Here is a 19,871-nt window from a genome sequence, read left to right as displayed (position 1 = left end):
TTCCATGCCATTATTTCTGATGGGACAATTACATTGCTACAACACAGTTTTCTAGTGTGGCCATTGCCAGAAATACAACTACTGCATTGCAACAAAACTAACTGTACTTACTAATGTATGTGTGTTATGTGTGTATGTATAGCTGAAGAACTGGTAACTGAATTTTATAAAAAAAAAATTATCCAGCTGATTGGAGATATCAAACATAATTTCAAACTTTTTTCAAAAATCTATATTCCAAACTATCCAACTTGCACTTAAATCTCTCATAAAACTACCTTTATATCTTCATGTGGTTATAATCTGAATTATATTAACTGGAGGAGAGGGGAGGAACTGTCCCTGCCTGTAGTTAGCTAGAAGACAGCACCCTTTTTTTTTTTCAATTTAATCAGTTTGGTTTATTTTAATTATGAATCTGCTCCTTAGATATTATGAGACCACACAAAATCTTTATGTCCAACATCATAAATAGTGTAAAAATAGAGTAGAACCCCTGTCACATAAACCTAACTTAGTAGTGTTCACTATTGATGCCCTAGGAACTACTGTCAGATGAATTTTTTACAAAAGCAGAAGCCACTGTATCGAGGCTGAGCATCACTTCTTTGTATGTCGATAGATTTGCAATGTTCTGAAAATATAAACAAAGGCTGAAAGGTTTAGGAAGGCTTCAGATGTCCATCACAGCAGTTCTTTAAGAATAAGCACATCTGTCACCACGTAGTCCCAGGCCTACATTTTTTTTAATATATATATACTTTTTTTCCTTAAAATTTTCATGCATATTGGAAAGGTTCCCCTCACCCCCCCATAATTAAAAAAGGTTCATATAAGCTACTTTATAAAACAACAAGGATCTAACTGAATAAATTACTATAACTACACTCCACAGAACAGACTGTAGACCTAACATAAGGCTAATCAGAGATTTATCAGGTCCAAATTATCAGCCGTAGCGGGAATCACAGCTTGCGACTTCAGGTAGTCTAGGATTGGTGCCCAAGTATGAAACAGTCGTGATTTATAGGTGGTATGTGTTTCTCGTAGGATTTTATCAGTCAATTTAGCAATTATAAAGCAGTCCCATATCCTATTTTGCCAAGCTGAGATAGAGGGATCCCTACTATCCTTCCACTTAGCCGCGATTTCCATCTTTGCTAAGGCAAGTAGAGTCAGGACTATTTGTTTGTTTGAAGATTGTAAAATAGATTCAAGTGTTTTATGAAGTAATAATGCTTCAGGTGTTTCCGGTAGATTGAGACCTGTTATATCTTGGATGGCAGCACTAATAAGTACCCAAAAGCGCCTGACTCTAGGGCATGACCACCAACAATGGAGATATCCTGCAGTCCTACCACATCCCTTCCAACATAAATTATTGTTCGTCTTGTAAATATGTGCCAGTCGTGTTGGAGTCAAATACCATCGGTTAATCAATTTCAGATATTGTAGTTGGAGTGGCAGAAATTTAATATATCTTGTGGTAAAGGCACACATTGAGTCCCAATCCTGTTCTGTTGAAGACATCATACAGTCCGAATCCCATTTCTTCATCGTACTAATCATATATTTATTATCCCTCCGAATTAAAAGTTGATATATTATAGTTTATGTCTCAGCGTAGCACTGTCCCGAGCTAATACGACCTCGAAACCTGTTTCTTTCTCCTTCAAATCAGTTTTGAAATTCCTTTCGGAAAATTTGGAGTGCAGTTGAAAGTGATGGATCCATGAGATCTTTTGATCAATTAAAGAGAAGACAGCACCCTGTCAATAATGTACCAAAAGCCTTCACTAAATAAATTGGGAAAGATGCAGTTGCCAACACATGGTACTGAATAGTGATATAAAAGAGATCATTAGCAACCAGAAGATGGCGAATACAGAAATTATTAAGTGCAGTTTTCAGCAGGTGGATATTATAACAAACATTGTACATTACTCTTATGTCCTTCTGTTCATGTTTTCCCTAAGGCCTGGTCATTTTGACCATGTAAATAAATAAATTATATAGGCATGGTTGCAGGTATTGAAACCTTAGAACATATAATTATTCTGGTCAGTAGGATTGTAAAAACACAGTGTCTTGGTGGTAAGGTTGAGCATATGAAACCGCATTATGTTGAATTAGACCATTGGTCCATCAAGAGTACTCAGACTTGTACCGGCTCTCCAGGACATCATGGTGAGGTCTTTCACATCACCTACTACAAGCTCCTTTTCACTGGAGATGGCAGGGATCAAGTCTGGGACCTTCTGCCACAGAGCCGTGGCTGTTCCCTAATATGTTCCATCGTCCACATGCAGGGCAGAAGTTTCCTGTGCTTGTGTATTACCCTTTCCTTAGGTGTTCTCCTTGGACCTTGTGACTTCTAGAGAACTTAGTAAATTTTTCCAGTTCACATTAACTTATTAGAATGCACACATTTGTATTAATGTCCTTTTTAAAAAGTTTAGAATGTCTTCAGTTTTAAATGGTTGGCTTGTTTCTCTGTTTTTGGAGACAATTCAGAGATCTGTCAGTTGGCAGCTGATTGTTAATTGTTCCAAAAAGGAATAGCTTAGCAATTCTGCCTGAAGGGAATAGTCAGTTCCAGAGTATGAACATAGGAAATGCTTTTTTTGCATCAGTTCTGGAGAACATAAATCCAAAGGTCAGTTTAGTGTGGATCACTTTTTAAATGGGTTTACTTCTTTTAGTATTAAAAAAGATTATCCTCCCACCTTGTATTCTGGTTTGCACCTGGCTGCCTTAGATGAGCAATCATGATCTCCCAGGGATTCTAATTGCTGCTATAATGGCTGCTTGCACCCAGGTTGGATCTCTCCGTAGCTCTACTGGGTAACTTGAAAATTGAAGAGGTACATGCATAGTTATTGGTACCTCCTGCAGTACTCCAAGACAGATGACTCTTAACCCTGCAATAATGGCCCTGTTTCAGGTTGGAATAAGCAGTGGTGCTAGAATTGTATATGAAGCCACTTCCTTGGCCAGCGTTAAGCAAGATTAACTGAGTGTTCTCACTAAAGGCTTGATCTAGCATAACCAGTAAAAGATAAATATGGAGAATGTTTATCCAGTTCGTTTCTGTTAAATTTATTATGCTTGTATGCCATTATAACCAAAACTAATTTGGAGATTGATAACTGATTACTTTTTTCAACACATCCAAGGTATCCTGATTACAACCATTGCCTCAAAAGGAGAATTGCAAAATTGGCCTGAACTTTTACCAAAGCTTTGTAGCCTGCTGGATTCTGAAGACTACAATACCTGTGAGGTAAGGGATCCAGTTTTCCACATTATTGTTGCAGTAGGCCTATTATTTTTACCTTGGAGGAATCAGATATATTTTCTAGAAAGTGAATAGAATGATCTTGCTTGTAAGAATGAGCCAAATGATAGTTTGTTGCTTGTAAGAGTGACATAAATCCTATGAAACAAGGGGGAAATACTAGAAACATTTGAGTACGATGGACACCCTGGAATCCAAATACCATTTTTCTGAATCTTATGTATTTAAATGCAATTTCTCATGCCATTATAGTCCCATATGTCATCTAACATCCAAGTATAAGAGCATAAACTTGCACTTGTAACTCAAATTTATTATTATATTTATTCCATCTCCTTTAGTGATACAACATTTGTAGAAGATCTTGGGCAAATTTAAGTAGGATACTTGGACTCCAAAAGTTACAGGGCTTGATATTTAAAATCTAATTAAGCAGGCATTACATAATCTTCTAACACAGTGAATATTTAAAGAGAAATCTTATACACAATTCGTTTAGTATTCACTAGCTCATTTTAAAAGTGTGTTTTTTGTTGGAGTGGAGAAACTGCGCTAATTGCGGTGTTTAAATTGTCTATTCAGGTTGACAGCAGGTATGTTAACAAAACAGCAAATGTTATGTAGTCCTTAAGATTAAAATCAATGCCACTGAAGACATTAATTGGTCTCTGATTTTAAAAGTATGTACGTGTAAAAGCATAGTAGCAAATGCTTTTGTAGTGTAGTATTTCTCTTCACAAGTAGTGGTAGAGATTCCTGAAATTGGTTTGCTTCCTAGTGGCAGACAGGTTCGTAGATATGATTATGTCTTCAGGACGTCTGCTATCCCCGGCCAGCCCTGTGTGGGAAGCAGAAAGCATATTCTTGATGCTCCTACAAAAGAACTCTGTATTAGTCATTTATTGAAAAATTTCTTCTGGCCTTAGGGGACCGGAGTATACGTTCTTAGGCTATTCTTGAGAGGTGTATTAGTGCCTCCACAGTAATGACAACAGTCAACAGTGCTGCTGTTTTTCAGCAGAAAAAAATTATGAACATTTGCCAACTGCTCATTGTTGGTATCCTAGTGCCCCCACCTGCATTATCGTACAGATTCTCTCTCTTCCTCTAGTGGGGAGTTGTGTTTTGCCTGGCACTAAACTGCATTTCAGCATTGCTTCCTTCCTCTTTCTTTATGTCTCCCCTTTTTCCTCTCTTCACCCTCCGTTCCTGCCACAGGCAATGGGCTGTTCTGACTCCCTTAGCTAGCAAAGATGTGTGGGGGTCTGCAGAGTATGATTTGGTAATAGTGCCTGTCAAATCCTGGAGAGAGTTGTCTTTTGGTCCAGTTTTCTTGTCATGGATCAAAAAGGTAGTGGCTAAGGAGGCATACGAAACAGCACCCAGGTCTCACAGCAAGTCTTAAAAAGAAGTGCAAGGCAAGATGCAAGATCAGGTCTTCTGTAGCCACCTAAGCATTGTAAGACTGTATTAGTTTGCTATGTGAGATGCCTCCTGTTAGATGTGAGGCTTTGGAAACAGGGAAATTTTTAGAGGGAGAGAGTTCTTGGCCTGAGCCAGGTCAAACTGCTCTCATTTAACTATTTTATCATCTCTACTGCTGAAAATTTGGCACAAAATGAACATAAAACTTAATAATGCTGATCTGGATGCTCCATATGTTGGCCAGGCTAGGGAGCAAATGCAGGCTTTCTCTGGCTGCATTAAGAATTTCTATGATTCGTCTCTCAAAGTTCTTTGGGCAAATAGGCAAATGTGTTCTAATCTGCAAGGACCCACACTCACTTGTTAATTGTTAAGCTTTACAATATCCTGCTATCAAAAACGAAGGCATGTCTGGAAGTCCTTTTATGAGATGCTCTTATTGCTTCCCATATTTCTTGTTTTGAACTTCAGCTAAGAGCGCTGGCTCCCCTCTAATTATACTGGAAAACATTTTATAAAGTCTACCTGAGCAAGGGATTTGAGTTTTCTCCTGCAGCCTTAACAGATTTGGATACCAATGCCCTGTTTGCCTTTCTGGTCAAATGGGCTGACAGTCTTACACAGCTACCCTTCTGTTTATAGCAGTGTAAAACAGGTTTCTGCCAGTAACTTAATTTTTTTCCTATTAAGTAAATACCTGTCTCCACTGTCAGCTAGCAGTTAGGGACCCAGTCTTCATCAAGAGCCAAGTGACATTCTTATTTGGACAGAGTCCAGCCTAACATTCATCAAGGTGTAGTTCATGGCAAGGCTGTAGCTCATGGCCTATGGCAGGGTGGATTGAGTTAGTGGGCCTTGCACCTTCAGCCCTTTACAATGCACTGCTAGAGTTTGGTTCTTGGCAGGTATCTCCAGCTGTCAGGGAAGGAGACGCTTTGCTAATGTCATGTCTGGGTTCAGTTCAGGGCCAATGATCGGAGAGTCCTTTTGGGCAACACTAAATAAATTTTCAGAATCATCACCTGAAGATGATCTGCAAGAATAGTAAATTGCAATGTAACAAATAGTAGCATGTAATGTAATTTGGAATGGTAGATTGGAATGTATTTTTCTGGTCTCGGGACATGAGACATGAACTCTACGCAGCCAGTCACCCCACTTCAAAGAAGAAGATGCTGTAAGATCGCCTCCATGCTTGAGAGGAGATAGATGGAGCATAATGGTAGAGTCTCAGTTAATTAACTCTCAGCATTTCACAGTTAAGGACACATCTGCTTATCAATAATTTTGACATATTTATTTCCTTCACTATGTTTCCCCTCAGAATTAAACCCAAACAAATGGTAACCTAAGCTTGTTATTCCTGTTTGGTACTTGCATCGGTCAAATATCTTCATTATGTTGTATGCTAATTTCCTGCCCACCCCCTCTACCTATATGTATGGACTGGTAACTTCCATTTCATTGTATCTGAAGTGTGTGTATACAAAAGTGTGTGTATACAAAAGTGTATACCTTGAATAAAACTTCATTGGTCTTAAAGATGCAACTGGATTCAAACTTTTTTCTGCAAGACATTATAGTATTGATAAATAGTTCTGTACTGAATGGGCCTTTGGCTAAAGAATTTTGCAAAACATTTTTGTACATGTTTATTAGTGACTCTCAACCTGAGGATATGCTACAAATCCTAGTTTGAGAGATGGCCATACTGCCACTGCAGAGAGAAAAGGGAATTCTGTTACTCAACAGTAAATTTCTATTCTTTCTACTGGAAGTCAGGCAGTCTTACTCATCTTTGTAGATTAAGTGTCCTAGTTAGCAGACTGGCTTGTTGTGTGCTGTTGCTTGTTGGGATGGAATGTGACTCACATTTAAGACTTTCTGCTGTAAAGCATTTGCTCCAGGTTTAGTTCTGGCTTCTCGTGTAACAGATATTGGCAAGTCCTGGAGAGCTGCTGGCAGTCCAAGTAGACTGTATAAGGCTAGATGGACCAATAGACCAATGTGACATACATCACCTTTGTGTGTTTGTATGAGCACAGAAGTGTTAAAGGTAGTTAGGGGAATCCTAAGGAATTTTTTTTCTTTAATTCTTTTTTTCTGAAATGTTTCACATTGATATTGGATCTAGTTGCAGCTCTAGTTCCTACAGCTACTGCTGAGAAGGAGATATTTTGTTTTCATACTGTTCTACCAAGCAGGACCTCCTCCTCCTGGATGATGTCATAACTTCAAAGACCCTGTCTGCTACTAGGAGCAGTTCCTGTTGACAGACTGCCCTACTTCCACTGGTAACAAAAAGTCCTTCTTTCTCCGCAAGATCAGCACAATAAATCATTGTGTTGTGGTCTGGAGAATATTATCCAGTGTTTTCAGAATTTAAGCTGCAGTGAGGTACTGTAATTATTTTTAGAAGGGTAAGGATTTGCAAAATAGCAATATCTATCTGTATATGCTTCTGTAAAATACCAAAATGTGGATCTACCTTACAGGGTGCATTTGGAGCACTTCAGAAGATTTGTGAAGATTCTGCTGAAATCTTAGATAGTGATATATTAGAGCGACCTCTCAATATCATGATTCCTAAATTTTTACAGTTCTTCAAGCACAGCAGCCCCAAAATAAGGTAACAGATAACAAAAGCCTTTCTCCACCTCTCCCCATAGATTGGTCAACAAGATTTTCTTTTATGGAGAAACATTTTAAATGTGCTACTGTCAGCTAACTATTTTTTAAAGTCTTAGCTGAATGATATTCTCTGGTTTTCAGGGCCTTCATTCGCGATCCTTTTGCTTTTACTGTCTAAGTGTTTTTTTGTCTTGCTGCCTGATACTAAACTTGTTACATGGAAGACTAATTAATTTCATTGGAGACTCATTAATTTCCTTTCATTAGTTCCAATTAAGATAGGTTTGTAAGCCTTTGGTATGGCCTACTAGATGGGGAAACTTTTCTTAGTAGAAATAATTGAATTTTTTTTTTGTCCCCTGGAGACATTTGATAGGCTGCAGATAAATAGATCTGGGTAAGAAGGCTAGTAACTTTTAGACTTGTTCGCAAGGGTAACCCTCAGTTGATTAATAGATAACCCCTGGGATGGTGTTCTAGCCCTCTTCTTGATTTTAATGCCCCATACTGAGAGAGCCTGTGTGGTGGTAGTGCAGTGGTCTTCAGTCCATGGTTTCTGAGCTCCTGTATACCTTCATTTTTGTTGCTATTTTTGGGGACATCCATGATTGCTAGTGCACATGCATAGAGAGCAAGAGTACCTGTTTCTCTTTGCATGGGCATTCAAAGGAGCAGAAGGATGATGGGGCAAAGTCACTCAGCAAATGGAGAGGATTTCTCCAGAGCTCTGATCCCTGGCTTGTTCATCAGTAGTCCACCTATTGGGGTGTGTATTCTTTTTCCAGCTCTCTTAGTCTCCCAGTCTTGGCCTTGACCCCTGTGAGATTTCCTCTTATGAAAGTCTCATGGTCAGCAGGCTCATGTCTGGAAAGGTTCAAGAACACTGGTGTAGAGGTCAGTTCATTGGTAGCTTTGATCTTGTCACTATATCTCAGTCCTCCAGTAGCAAGCTGGAGAAGAAAAAAGAGCAGTTAAGAGCCACGGTGTGGGAGAAGAAAGGCCACTTCTGTGTGGCTGAGATTGTTTGGCAACTACACTGGGTGGGGAAGCTGTATCTAAAGAACTTGCTGCAGCAGGACCACCTTAGGGTTGGAGGAGGACTTTTTTCCCAGCACTGTGTCTTCTCCCTGGTCTCTCCAATAGCACTTCAGTGGAGCAGTTTGGGATCGTTGCTATTCCAGGCTTCTTGTTTTGGTTTTAATTTCATTTTTTTTATTGTGATCTTTTTGTTTTTAGAGTGTTGTAAGCTCCTGACCTGGATAGTCCAGGCTAGCCTGATCTTGTCAGTATTTGGAAGGGAGACCACCAGTGTTCCCTGTAAGCTGAGTTGGTGTGAGCTAGCTCACAGTTTTTTAGCCTCCGGCTCAGATATTTTTGACTTAGCTCAGGAAGGATAGCTCCAGAGCAACCTAATTAATGCAGTAGCCGAATCGCTCGCTCACAACTTTAATGCCAGTAGCTCACAAAGTAGAATTTTTGCTCACAGGACTCCACAGCTTAGAGGGAGCTTTGGAGACTACCAAGGGATGGCAGGGTTGTAATGCGGAGGCAGGCAATGGCAAACCATCTGTGAATGTCTTTTATCTTGAAAACCCCGTGGGTTCGCCACAAGTCAGCTGTGACTGGACAGCAAACAAAAAACCTGCTCTGGGTGCCAGTATTAGTAGAGAGGTGGAGTGCAAGTGTTCTAATGAATAATGCTCAGCAAGCTGCTCTCCAACCTTAGAGGGACTTTGGGCATGGGAACTGTGCTTGGGAAAGGAAAGGTTTGAAATCATTTGGATAAATTTGAGACATTGATGTTTAGATGTGGTAAATGTGTTCTCTGTGTATTGACTTCCTGTGCATGATTCAGTTTTCCTTAAAAATTATTTTTGTAGGTCTCATGCAGTTGCATGTGTCAACCAGTTTATCATCAGTAAGACTCAAGCCCTTATGATGCACATTGATGCATTTATTGAGGTAGGTGACTCTGTTTTCATTGCTGAATGCTAATGTATGTAAGATTTGGGGAATTAAATCCCCCCCCCCTGCGGTTAAATAAGTATTTTTGTATCTTCAAAGGCTGTGTGCTAAATTGGCAGACTTGTTTGAAAGGCTAACTAGTTGGACGTAAAACTCTGATTGCATTTGTTATGTATGACAAACGTAAGTCTCCTGCCCCACCCACCTACCCCACAGCTGTAGAAGAATGGAAATGGAGGAGCTGTAGGGTCAGAAAATACAAAATCATAGCTCAGGATAGTTCTTCAGTCCATAGTGTCCTTTGAGTTCCGGCTCACGTGCAGGATGGCACGATGGCATCCCCACTTCTACCCTAACATATCTCCAAAGAAACACCTCGATCCTTTCTTTCATGTTGATACTGCCCTTGTTGGCCACCCTCCCCCCACTTATTCATGGTGTCTTTATTGCTCAGTTTGGCATTGAGTGGAATGGTCCCCAGCATAAAGAGGGGCACAATTATGGCTAAGGCAACATTGTAGCAAAAAGGCTACCTGGCACTGGCAGCACTGTCAGTCAACAGAAACATTGCACTAATTAAGGGTGAGAATGCTGGTCATCTGCTATCCAAAATGAAACAACCTTGGTTGGGGCAAGAACACGAAATAGGACAAATTCCTTCCTTAGCGTTTTTTTGGGAAGACTGCCTTACTCATCAGGACTTCTGATTCAGGGTCTTACTACTTAAATAGCTCATGATAGTTACTGCTTTTGCTGGGCATGTTGCTCATAGCCTGTGTAGATATTTGCTTCTTTTGTACAGTGCAACAGCTGCGCTTATCTTCCAAGTTCTGGAAGGATTTCTTTGATTAATGAGAGTACCAGTCCCTCTAGTCTACACTTTTCCACAAGAGACTGAATGTTGTCCTTGACTGTCCTTGAAGAATCATCTTACCTCTCCGTACTTTGACGAAGCATTTCCTTTTATTGACGTGCAGCAAAATGTTGATATCAAGAAGAAGGGAAGTCCTAATATACTGTACTGATGTAATGTAGGGTGTGGACCCTACTGAGATGATAGTCTACAAAGCATGCTCAGGGCAATTTTTGTAAAAAAAACTATTGAACACCTGAACAAACCCCCTCGCCGACTGTGAATCTGTGTGATTTAAAAGATATATGTTGTCCTCCCTTACCCCCATAAAATCATTGTTAGTCCCGCGTGAATGAGTAACTGTAAATCGCTCAGAGCCAGCAAGCTCTGCAGGATTGAGCGATTAATAAATTGAAAGATTATTATTATATATAAAAATTAGAACTGATGATCATAGAGCTCCAGTGGTAATTAACCACCAACTTTTAAACTGAGCCAGCAATTCAGAAGGCCTAGAAACAACTGATGTAGGAACCATAGTATTTTGTCCATAAAATAGCTTCAGCTAGAGAAGCAGACTGTGCTCATCTCAAGAGCGTCCAGTTCAGATTCCAATTAATCCAGCACCTAAATGTGTCTTCTTGGGTAGTTTTTGTTAACTATTTGTTGTGGAAGCTTATTTGGAAGGATTTTGTTTAGATAGACAAACACTTCCCCTCTGGTTAAACTTTGCTCTTATAATGCAGCAAAAACTTGCTGCTACAGCTTTCATTTCAGTGCCTACAGATATTAGCCTGCTCTTAGATCTGTACACAAGCAAACACACCACTTATATCCTTCCCAACAATGTCGACTATGCCCATTGAAATGATCAAATTTGGGGCACTGAATGTTGGGATTTGTATAAAACAATACTTACGTTGCAATAGCTGTTATGGTGTGATGTTTAGAGTGTTGGACTAGGATCTGGAAAAGCTGGGTTCAGATCCCCATTCTGCTAGGCAAACTTGCTGATCTTGAGCCAATCATACAGTCTGACCTGCCTCAGAGGATGGGAGTTGTGAGAACCAAATGGAGGCAGAGAAAATGATGTATGCTACCCTGCACTCTGTTGATGAAAGGTGGGATAAAAAAAAGAACTGTAGAAGTGAACAAAATATTTGTTTCCCTTTAACAGAATCTGTTTGCTCTGGCTGGGGATGAGGAGCCTGAAGTACGTAAAAATGTTTGTCGGGCTCTGGTGATGCTGCTTGAAGTTCGAATGGACCGCTTGCTTCCCCATATGATTAGTATTGTGGAGGTAACTTACAGTTGGCTTAAAAAGGGAAGATATGAAATCAGGCTTCTTTTGTGCATTTAAGGATTGTGAGGTAGAGATGTGAGCAGGGTAAAAATCGAAGAGTCTTCCAAACTATAATATATTGTTCTCTTCCACAGCAGGGATCCACACTTTCCTGAATATTCTTCCTTGTACCTGTTAATATGAAACGTGAAGGAAGAAAACTATATTGCCTGTAGCTAGGTAGAATGCATTCCTCGGAATTATTTTAAATAGCCTTTTGTATTCCTGTGTAATGTTAGTTCCTTGTCTGTCATTTGCATAAAGTGTGGATGCTTGAATACCTTGACGGAATACTTCAGTTACTTTCTGAGGCTTAAAAAGAAAAAACCAGCATCAGTTAGCAGAAAACTAATGGCTGGTTCCCATATGTGAGACCTGTCTTCCTGCTTTCTCTATGCACTGTTTCCAGTACATGGGATCATGTGAAGAAACTTCTCGTAAATTGAGCTGTGGATAGCTGTATTCTGTAATGATCACCCATTTTTGCAGTCACAGCAGTGCTTCTTAGACACAGAAGAAATGTCATGGAGAAAAATAAGTGACAGAGTCACTTATATAAGCCAGCCCTAATCCTTGCTCAAACATACTTTTATTAATCTTGTGTGTGTATGTGTGTGGGGAAACCCTAAAGTAAGTCACAGAAATAAAATATTTTAAAAATCATTGGGGGTTGCATTAAACATGCCACCAGTTGCAAAGAGAAAAGATCAGCACTTCACATTTTTCCCTTTGGCAGTATCAGGGGTCGTTTCGTAGAAAAAGAGCTAGGGGAACTCATTAGCATAACTCATTAGCATATGCCACACCCCCTGACATCACCGGACGTGTGCCCAACGGTCCCGGCCGGCGGGAGTGCAAGGAAGCCCCGCGAAGGCCCTCCCTGGCCCCAGGCAGGCAGGGGTGGGGAGAGGCAGGGAGGAAGCAACTTACCCTCCCTCTTCTCCTGCCTCCTCCTGGCTGAATGAGGGCCGGAAGCGGGGCGGCCAGAAGCAGGGGGCGGGGCTTCGTCATGTGCCCCGCCCCCATACCTCACCCGGGGGAACTGCGATCCCCCCGAAATGACCTCTGGGCAGTATTGAACAGCAGCAAAGATACCAGGGAGAAAATGCAAGAAAATAAAGACAATATAATGTTGTCAACTTTGATTAATATGCTAATTTCAGTTTCCCCAACATCATCTGAGTATACACTGCATATTACAAAAAATTATAAGTGCACTGGTGCAGAAAAAGAAACACCAAAAGATTATTACCTTAAATAAGGTTAAGATACGGATTCGACTAGCTTTCGAGCAAGGGAAACCTTTACCTTTACTGTAAGCAGAGTATTGGGCTGTTCAAGGTAGGAAGCAAAGTTTTGTCCATCTGACCCTGCTTCTTGGTTAATTTGATGTTACTTCCGAAGTTTGGAAATATTTATTTATTTACATTATTTATAGTCTTCCTTTCTCACTGGGGCTCAAGGTGGATTACACGTGAGTGAGTCAATAAAATCAACAAGATGGGACAGTCAGTAGACAGTGAAATAGGATTTGGGTTGTAGAACCAACCAGAAGTCTAAAAACAGAACTGAAGCAAAGCATAAGTGTTAACATGATGACAGATCAAATGATGCAACATTATGCAGTACAATCCAACCCACAGCAGCCATAAACAGTAGAATTGACAAGGGTCAACTTGTTTCAGTGTTTCATATTTTGAGGCCAGCATCCTCAGTTAGCCCTGGACACCTACAGTGTTTATTGATCAGTAATAAGAGGAAAATACAAACCTAGGGGAAGCAGAATATTTTAAAGTAGTGCAACATTTGAATACTGTTCATGACAGAATGAACACTATTCAGCTGCTGTGAAATGAAAATATTAAAAGAGATGATGACTGTAAGGCAAAAGAAACTAACGGTGGTGGGAATTCTTAGTTTGCACTTTCAATGATCAGAAGCAGAGTAGTAGTATCTGTGACCTATAGTTACAAACCAAGATTAGAATAGTATGGCGCCTCCCAGTCATGTGTGAATTTCTGTATTAACTTGTATATTTATTTGAATGAGTAACCCATGTTTTCATTTCTCTCGGTGTTGTGTGCAGTATATGCTACAAAGGACACAGGACCAAGATGAAAATGTGGCTTTGGAGGCTTGTGAGTTTTGGCTAACTTTGGCTGAGCAGTCCATTTGTAAAGATGTGCTGTGTCGGCATCTTACCAAGTAAGTTTATTTTTTTAAATATTCCATTGACAAATCAATAACGTATATTAGTCTTGCTCTCAGTGCCTTTAAAAAAACCATTATGCAGATTTTCCTTTATTTAAGCGAAACTGTGTCATAAAGTTTTTGTGCTTGGTACACTTTGGTGTTGCAGTTTGTGCAGGGTAGAGAGACAGGTATATCTTTCTGTTTGAACGCAGTCAAGGAGTGCTGTCACTGACTCACTTTCTCATCCATGGAAGGTAGAGTCTCAGAAAGGCTGATGAGACTCTGTGTCTGTCATAGATGTCAAAAGTATGTTGTCTATCAGTCCACTATCTTTCTTTTTACCAAATGTCAGAGACTTCAGTGCACAGTTCCCATATTGGCAGGGAGTGGTTTAAAGGAGAAAGAGGGGAGAAAAGTTGAAATGCTTTTTTAAAACTGGTAATATATATAATAGCCAAGTGGCATATATTAAGCTTACTTTTGGGGATCAAACAGCTATTAAGGCTGTGTTCTAGAAAGTGTATGGCTGCTTGTATGTATATAATTTAGAATGCTTCCATACAAATCCAGCGTTTACATTGTCTATGTTCTGTTTGCATAGGTGCTTGGAAACCTGCATGAGTTCCGATAGCAATACTAAACTCACATAGCATTATTTGGTGTCATGTGAATTAGCCCAGTATTTGCATGCCACTCCACCCTTTTTGTGACTGAAGTCACAGTAGTACTATAGTGGAAACTGGCAATAAGATTTTGGCTCTTCTAATTTGTACTCAACAATTAATAGAAGTCTTTTCTTCATAGGTTAATACCTGTTTTAGTGAATGGCATGAAATACTCAGAAATAGATATAATTTTGCTAAAAGTAAGTATCATTTTTCATCCCATAGAAGGAGTGCTACTTAAATATTAATAGTTATGTTAGATACTTTTTTTAAAAGTCATTTTTCTGATACTGTTTCTTACTAATACATGCCCCAAGTGTAACTTACTTCTCAATTTGTTCATAGTAAAACAGACTGGATTTTATCCTACTGCTCCATTCAGCCAAGCATGAAGCCTTCCTTCTGCAGAAGAGGCTTTCATGTTGAAATTAGAGCTGCTTTCATTGGGAGAAGTCTTCAAATTTGGCTGAGCAGAGTGGTATGATAGGAGTAGCCTGCTGTCATTGGTTTGCATCATTCTCACTTCACCTTCTTCTGGGTTCTTTGCTGTGAAGTAGAGGTTTCATGGTACTGTATTACCTAATAGACTGGGAGGTGTGAAGCTACAAATGACAAGTTTGCTTTTCCAGTAGGATTAATTTTTAGACAGATGCCAGTTTGTCCTTAAAGACCGTAATGTATACTCCTTTGATGAACTTGAAATAGCTTTATCATAATATTAAAAGTAGGTTAATACCAGTACCAGTTGCATAATAGTTCCAACAGAGGTTGTGTCTTTGTGGTTCACCACTATCTTAAAAGTTAGAATTCCATTAACTATAAATAAAATCCATCACTCAACATGTGTCCAGTCCCCCCCTCCTGTCTTCTACTTCAGCTTTGTTAATCAAAGCCCAAGTTCAAACATTGCCATTAATTACTAGGGATGGGCATGAACCAGGAAAATGTGGTTTGGTTCATGGTTCGTGGATGAACCACAAACTGAACCCCGACCCAGGAGGTTCATTCACAAACCAAACCAGTTCCTGGCCTTGCAAATGTCATTGAAAGGGACTGCGGTCCTTTTTAATTAGGTTTACAGAAACCCTGAAAAACAGCCGAGTGGGGGGAGCAGCTTGCATCCTGCTCAGTTGTTTTGGGCTGTTGTGTGCAGTTGTCAGGATCCACAGCAAAACATCGAAGTACACGCTTCCAGGAAGGTTTTACTTTTATTGAAAAGCCATAGATGCAATAACATGAGCACTGTTAGGAATGGTGGGTTACCTATGCGCATAATAGGATATAGGGCATTTGTATGCGCGCCCCCCCCCAGCTCTACCCAATTAGATGGACTCCCGCGCGCGGGCATTTGGCTTATTCTCTAACGGCCGCAAAGCTAGGAACGAAAGAAGCTCCCACGAAAGATAGACACCACCAACCTCTCCAGTAACCTTGACAGATAAGTGTTACAGCTTTGAAGCAATTAAGCACATGGGAAGGAATGCACAGCAATTAGAAACACACACCACACTCATAACAGCTTCAGCTGACAGCAGTCCCTTTAAAATTTGATGCTGGACTAGAGTGTGTCCCTGCCACGCAGCTCTTTCAAACTGTCTAGAGAAGACAGCCCAAAACAGCTGCATGGCTGGGAGCTGTTTTTGTGGCGGGGGGGGGGGAGAGAAAGCAGGGGTTTAAAGGGATTTGGATTGCCCTGCTTTCTGCTCCAACCATGAACCACTCCGGAGGTTCGTGGTGGTGAATCTGTCACAAACTTCTGTTTGTGAACCCTGAACAGGGCAAAAATTGTTATGAATTTCACTTCGTGGTTCGGTTTGTCCCATCCCTATCAATTATCACTGGGTTTAAACAAATACTTCTAATCCATTCTGTTCCCAAAGCTGTAGGACATGTAAGAGAACTTAAGGGTCTGTTCAGCATTTAAGATATGAATGTCAAAACACTGATATTATTTCTGAAAGGAGGGGGGAAATTCTTGAGGGTCAGCTGTGTCTCTAGGTTCTGCTGTTTGGTTTCTGATGATAGGGAGATGTTGAAGAAGATGAAGCCATCCCAGACAGTGAACAAGACATAAGGCCCCGATTTCACCGGTCGCGGACAGTAGCTCAGCAGCATGAAGAAGATGGTATTGAGGAGGACGATGACGACGATGATGAACTTGATGATGATGATACAATTTCTGACTGGAATTTAAGTAAGTCAGATTTCTGTATGAAAGACTGTAAAATAAAAATAGGTGCATCGTCTCTCTGTTGCTTGCTCTTCCCCCTGCCTTTTTTGAAAACTGCTTCAGCCATTGTTCTTTTAAAAACATTTTTTTAAATTTGTTTTATAAATAAAAAAATACACAAATAAACCAAGTGTTACAAGCTTACAATTATGTGACCTACATAGTCACCCAAATGACTCTACCAACTATCATAACAGTTTTCAAAAAGCTATCTAGTTTATCTCTAAAGTGCCAGAAACTGCGATTCATACTGGGTAGAGTGTACTAAGTGTGTTAGTTTGCCTTTTGGTCTACTTTATTATTTGATGATTTGTTCAGACAAATAACCAATTATGATACTGTGCATTAGATGGGATTATTTCATGTTCTGAAGAAGGAAAGGTGTCTATGGGTACCCAGCACGGGTGGGGGGGAATGGTGGAAGTACCTCCCCCATGATGATACCATAAGATCTTCTTTGTGGTCTCTGTGCATCACACCTCTGGGATATAGTGTGCCTGCGCTGACCCCGATTGGTATAATGGAAAGCAAAAGGAATTTTCGCACCCGCTCCCCGGTCACGTGCTGGGCTCCACTGCGCATGACCAAGGGAGGGGCACAACAATCCCGCCAGTTCTCTTCTGACCACCACGCTGGTAGGACTCTCTCCGCCTCGGTCGGTAAAACTATACTTTTTGGGCCTTTTTGGCCTTGTTTTATTCAAGTTTAGTTAGGAAGGTTTTTTCAGTTAGTGTTCGTTGGACTTTATTTCTCTACCCCCCCTTTCTCCGACCTATGGTTGCGTGGTGGGGTTTCTTTAAACGGTGCTTGGAATGCAGCAGTAAGATCGCCCCACCCCCCAGATGGACATTCTCTTTGCCTCTTATGCTTGGGGGAATCGCACCGAGTTGTCTCTTGCACCCATTGCTCCAAGTTCTCCAAGCAGACCAGGAAAAATAGGGCTGCTAGACTGCAAGTGGCACTGAGGGAAGCTGCACTCTCTCCAGTGGCGCCATCATCCCAGGAGACGTCCAGACATGCTTCGATGTCGACGCCAGCATCGGAAGCGACAATTGCCATGTCTTCGACATCGACCTCCATCGATGCAGTAAAATCGGTGCTGAAACGCCCGATTCAGGCACAACAGTCTGAAGCCCATACTCCTTCCAAAAAACGTAAGGAGGGCAAGGACGTTCGGTTTATCAAGCTTAAGAAGCACAAGAAAGGCTCTCGCGTAGCTGCTTCGCTTGATTCATCAAGCCGAGGGCAGCCACAAGGTGCACTTCGGTCACCTTCGCTACGCCCCATCCAGTCCCTTGACTCTGACCTGGAGCTGGACTTTACTCAGGTTCCTCGATCACCCGATGTCGAGATCCTGCAACGAGATCGAAGGACACATAATGTCGTCCCTTCACCTCCGTTCATCCCCAATGATCAAGATCAATCTCCGACGCCGATTCCACCCGCGACATGGGATCAGCGCTAATGACAATATTTATACAAAGCCTACCCCTTTTTGGGATCGATGCCATGGCTCCCTCATCCCCCCATGGAGTGAGATTGCTAGTCTTCCTTGTCCAGAATTTCTCGGTACCATAATCCCTACCCTGCAGCGGAATTCGTTAAACCTTCCCAGTCAAGACCGATAACTAAAGATCCAGGTCTTCAGCCGTCGGCACCGAAAACTTCCATAGATCAGTCAGAACTTAGGCCTTTGATGCTGATCCTCCAAACGTTGTTCTTCGAACCCTCAAACTAGTCCAGCTCCCCCAGCTCTTACTCGGATGAGGAGCGTCCCCATCCACCGATAGAAGCATCCCCTCAGCAACAAGTTGAGGTCGTTCCTTCCTATTTCACTGCCGGAGGACGTTAAACCCATGGGGCTTTATTAAATATATGGCTCATACACTAGCTCTGCCCACCATCCAGCCTCTGCCGACAGTCACTGACTCAGTCTTCGATATCGTACAAATGGACACTTCTACAGCGGTCGCCCTTCCCATGACGTCGGTCCTTTTGCAGACAGCTAAAGCTCCCTGGACTCATCCTTCCTCAATATTGATCTCTAATAAGAGGTTGGATCATATGTATAAGATTCAAGAATCTGGGGCAGAATTCCTTTTCGTTCATCCAAAGCCTAATTCGTTAGTGGTTACGTCCTTGACCAAGGGCAAGAGTACTCATTCTACACCTCCGGATAAAGAGGAATGAAAAATTGACTCTTTTGTCAGAAAATTTTATATTACGGGAGCTCTGGGTATCAAAACCTCCAATTATGCAGCCTGCATTGGACGTTATCAGTATCCCCTCTGGGAACAAATGTCTGAATTTATTTCAACCCTCCCAGATGACTGTAGGCACCAAGCTAGACGCATCCAAACAGAGGGGATGCTCTTGGCGAAACATCAACTTAACGTATCCAAGCACTCACTGGATACAGCTGCAAAGACTCTCACTTCTGCCGACACCTTACGTAGATACGCATGGTTATGTTCGTCCGCCTTACAGCTAGAAACTAAGGCTACTGTAGAGGACCTTCCATTCAAAGGTGATGGACTTTTTAGCTCCACGACGGATGTGGTACTTCATGAGCTTGACAAGAGCATCAAGACTTCTCACAGCTTAGGGGTTGCACCTCCTACTAAACCACATAAAGGGAAACCATGGTCCAAACAATGGTCAGGTAGACCATCATCTAAATCCTCCTCCGAGCCACACTGGCAAAGGTGGCAAAGGTCTCCGAGTCGTCCGCCCCATTCCTACGGTGGAAACCCCAAGTTTTCGTCTACTTCTCTAACTAGACCTAAAACTGCTAAGAACACTAAACAGAGTATTTGATTCGCACCTTCTCTCCCAACTCCCTACATGCTTGTCTCCTTACCTGTCGATCTGGGAGTCCATTATGTCGGACCAGTGGGTCCTCTCAATAATAAAAATGGGATACCTAATAGAGTTTTCCCAAATCCCTTCCTCCTCCCACGTTGTTGTCACACCACCTTCAGCAGTCCTCCTAGAAGAGGTTCAAACTCTCCTAAGCAAGGATGCTATAGAGCCGGTACCATCAGCACAACACATAATGGGCTTCTACTCTTGTTACTTTACGGTACTGAAGCGCGATGGAGGCCTCCGACCCATTCTGGACCTCAGGAAGCTGAACTCTTTCATCATATACAAAAAGTTCAGGATGACAATGTTACAGGCCATCCTTCCACTCCTAGATCCAGGGACGTGGATGGTTACGTTGGACCTAAAGGATGCGTACTTCCACATTTCCATCCACCCTACCCACC

At 41.4% G+C, this 19,871-nt stretch overlaps 1 protein-coding gene across 1 annotated transcript in view; it reads left to right on the top strand.

The window, feature by feature from the left end:
• The window catches only part of TNPO1 (transportin 1), a 61,944-nt gene that overhangs the window by 13,622 nt on the left and 28,451 nt on the right, over window positions 1-19,871 (top strand). Inside the window, exons 5-11 of the mRNA XM_015413602.1 lie at window positions 3,177-3,283; window positions 7,219-7,352; window positions 9,235-9,316; window positions 11,350-11,472; window positions 13,601-13,719; window positions 14,512-14,572; window positions 16,398-16,566. Of these exons, the coding sequence (XP_015269088.1) occupies window positions 3,177-3,283; window positions 7,219-7,352; window positions 9,235-9,316; window positions 11,350-11,472; window positions 13,601-13,719; window positions 14,512-14,572; window positions 16,398-16,566 (795 nt within the window). The remainder of the gene's footprint in view (window positions 1-3,176; window positions 3,284-7,218; window positions 7,353-9,234; window positions 9,317-11,349; window positions 11,473-13,600; window positions 13,720-14,511; window positions 14,573-16,397; window positions 16,567-19,871) is intronic.

This window comes from Gekko japonicus, unplaced genomic scaffold, assembly GCF_001447785.1.
Source record: "Gekko japonicus isolate JY-2015 unplaced genomic scaffold, Gekko_japonicus_V1.1 scaffold318, whole genome shotgun sequence".
Taxonomy (NCBI): Eukaryota; Metazoa; Chordata; class Lepidosauria; order Squamata; family Gekkonidae; genus Gekko; species Gekko japonicus.
Note: the sequence above shows the minus strand (reverse complement) of the source record. Positions and strands in the feature narration are given on the sequence as shown.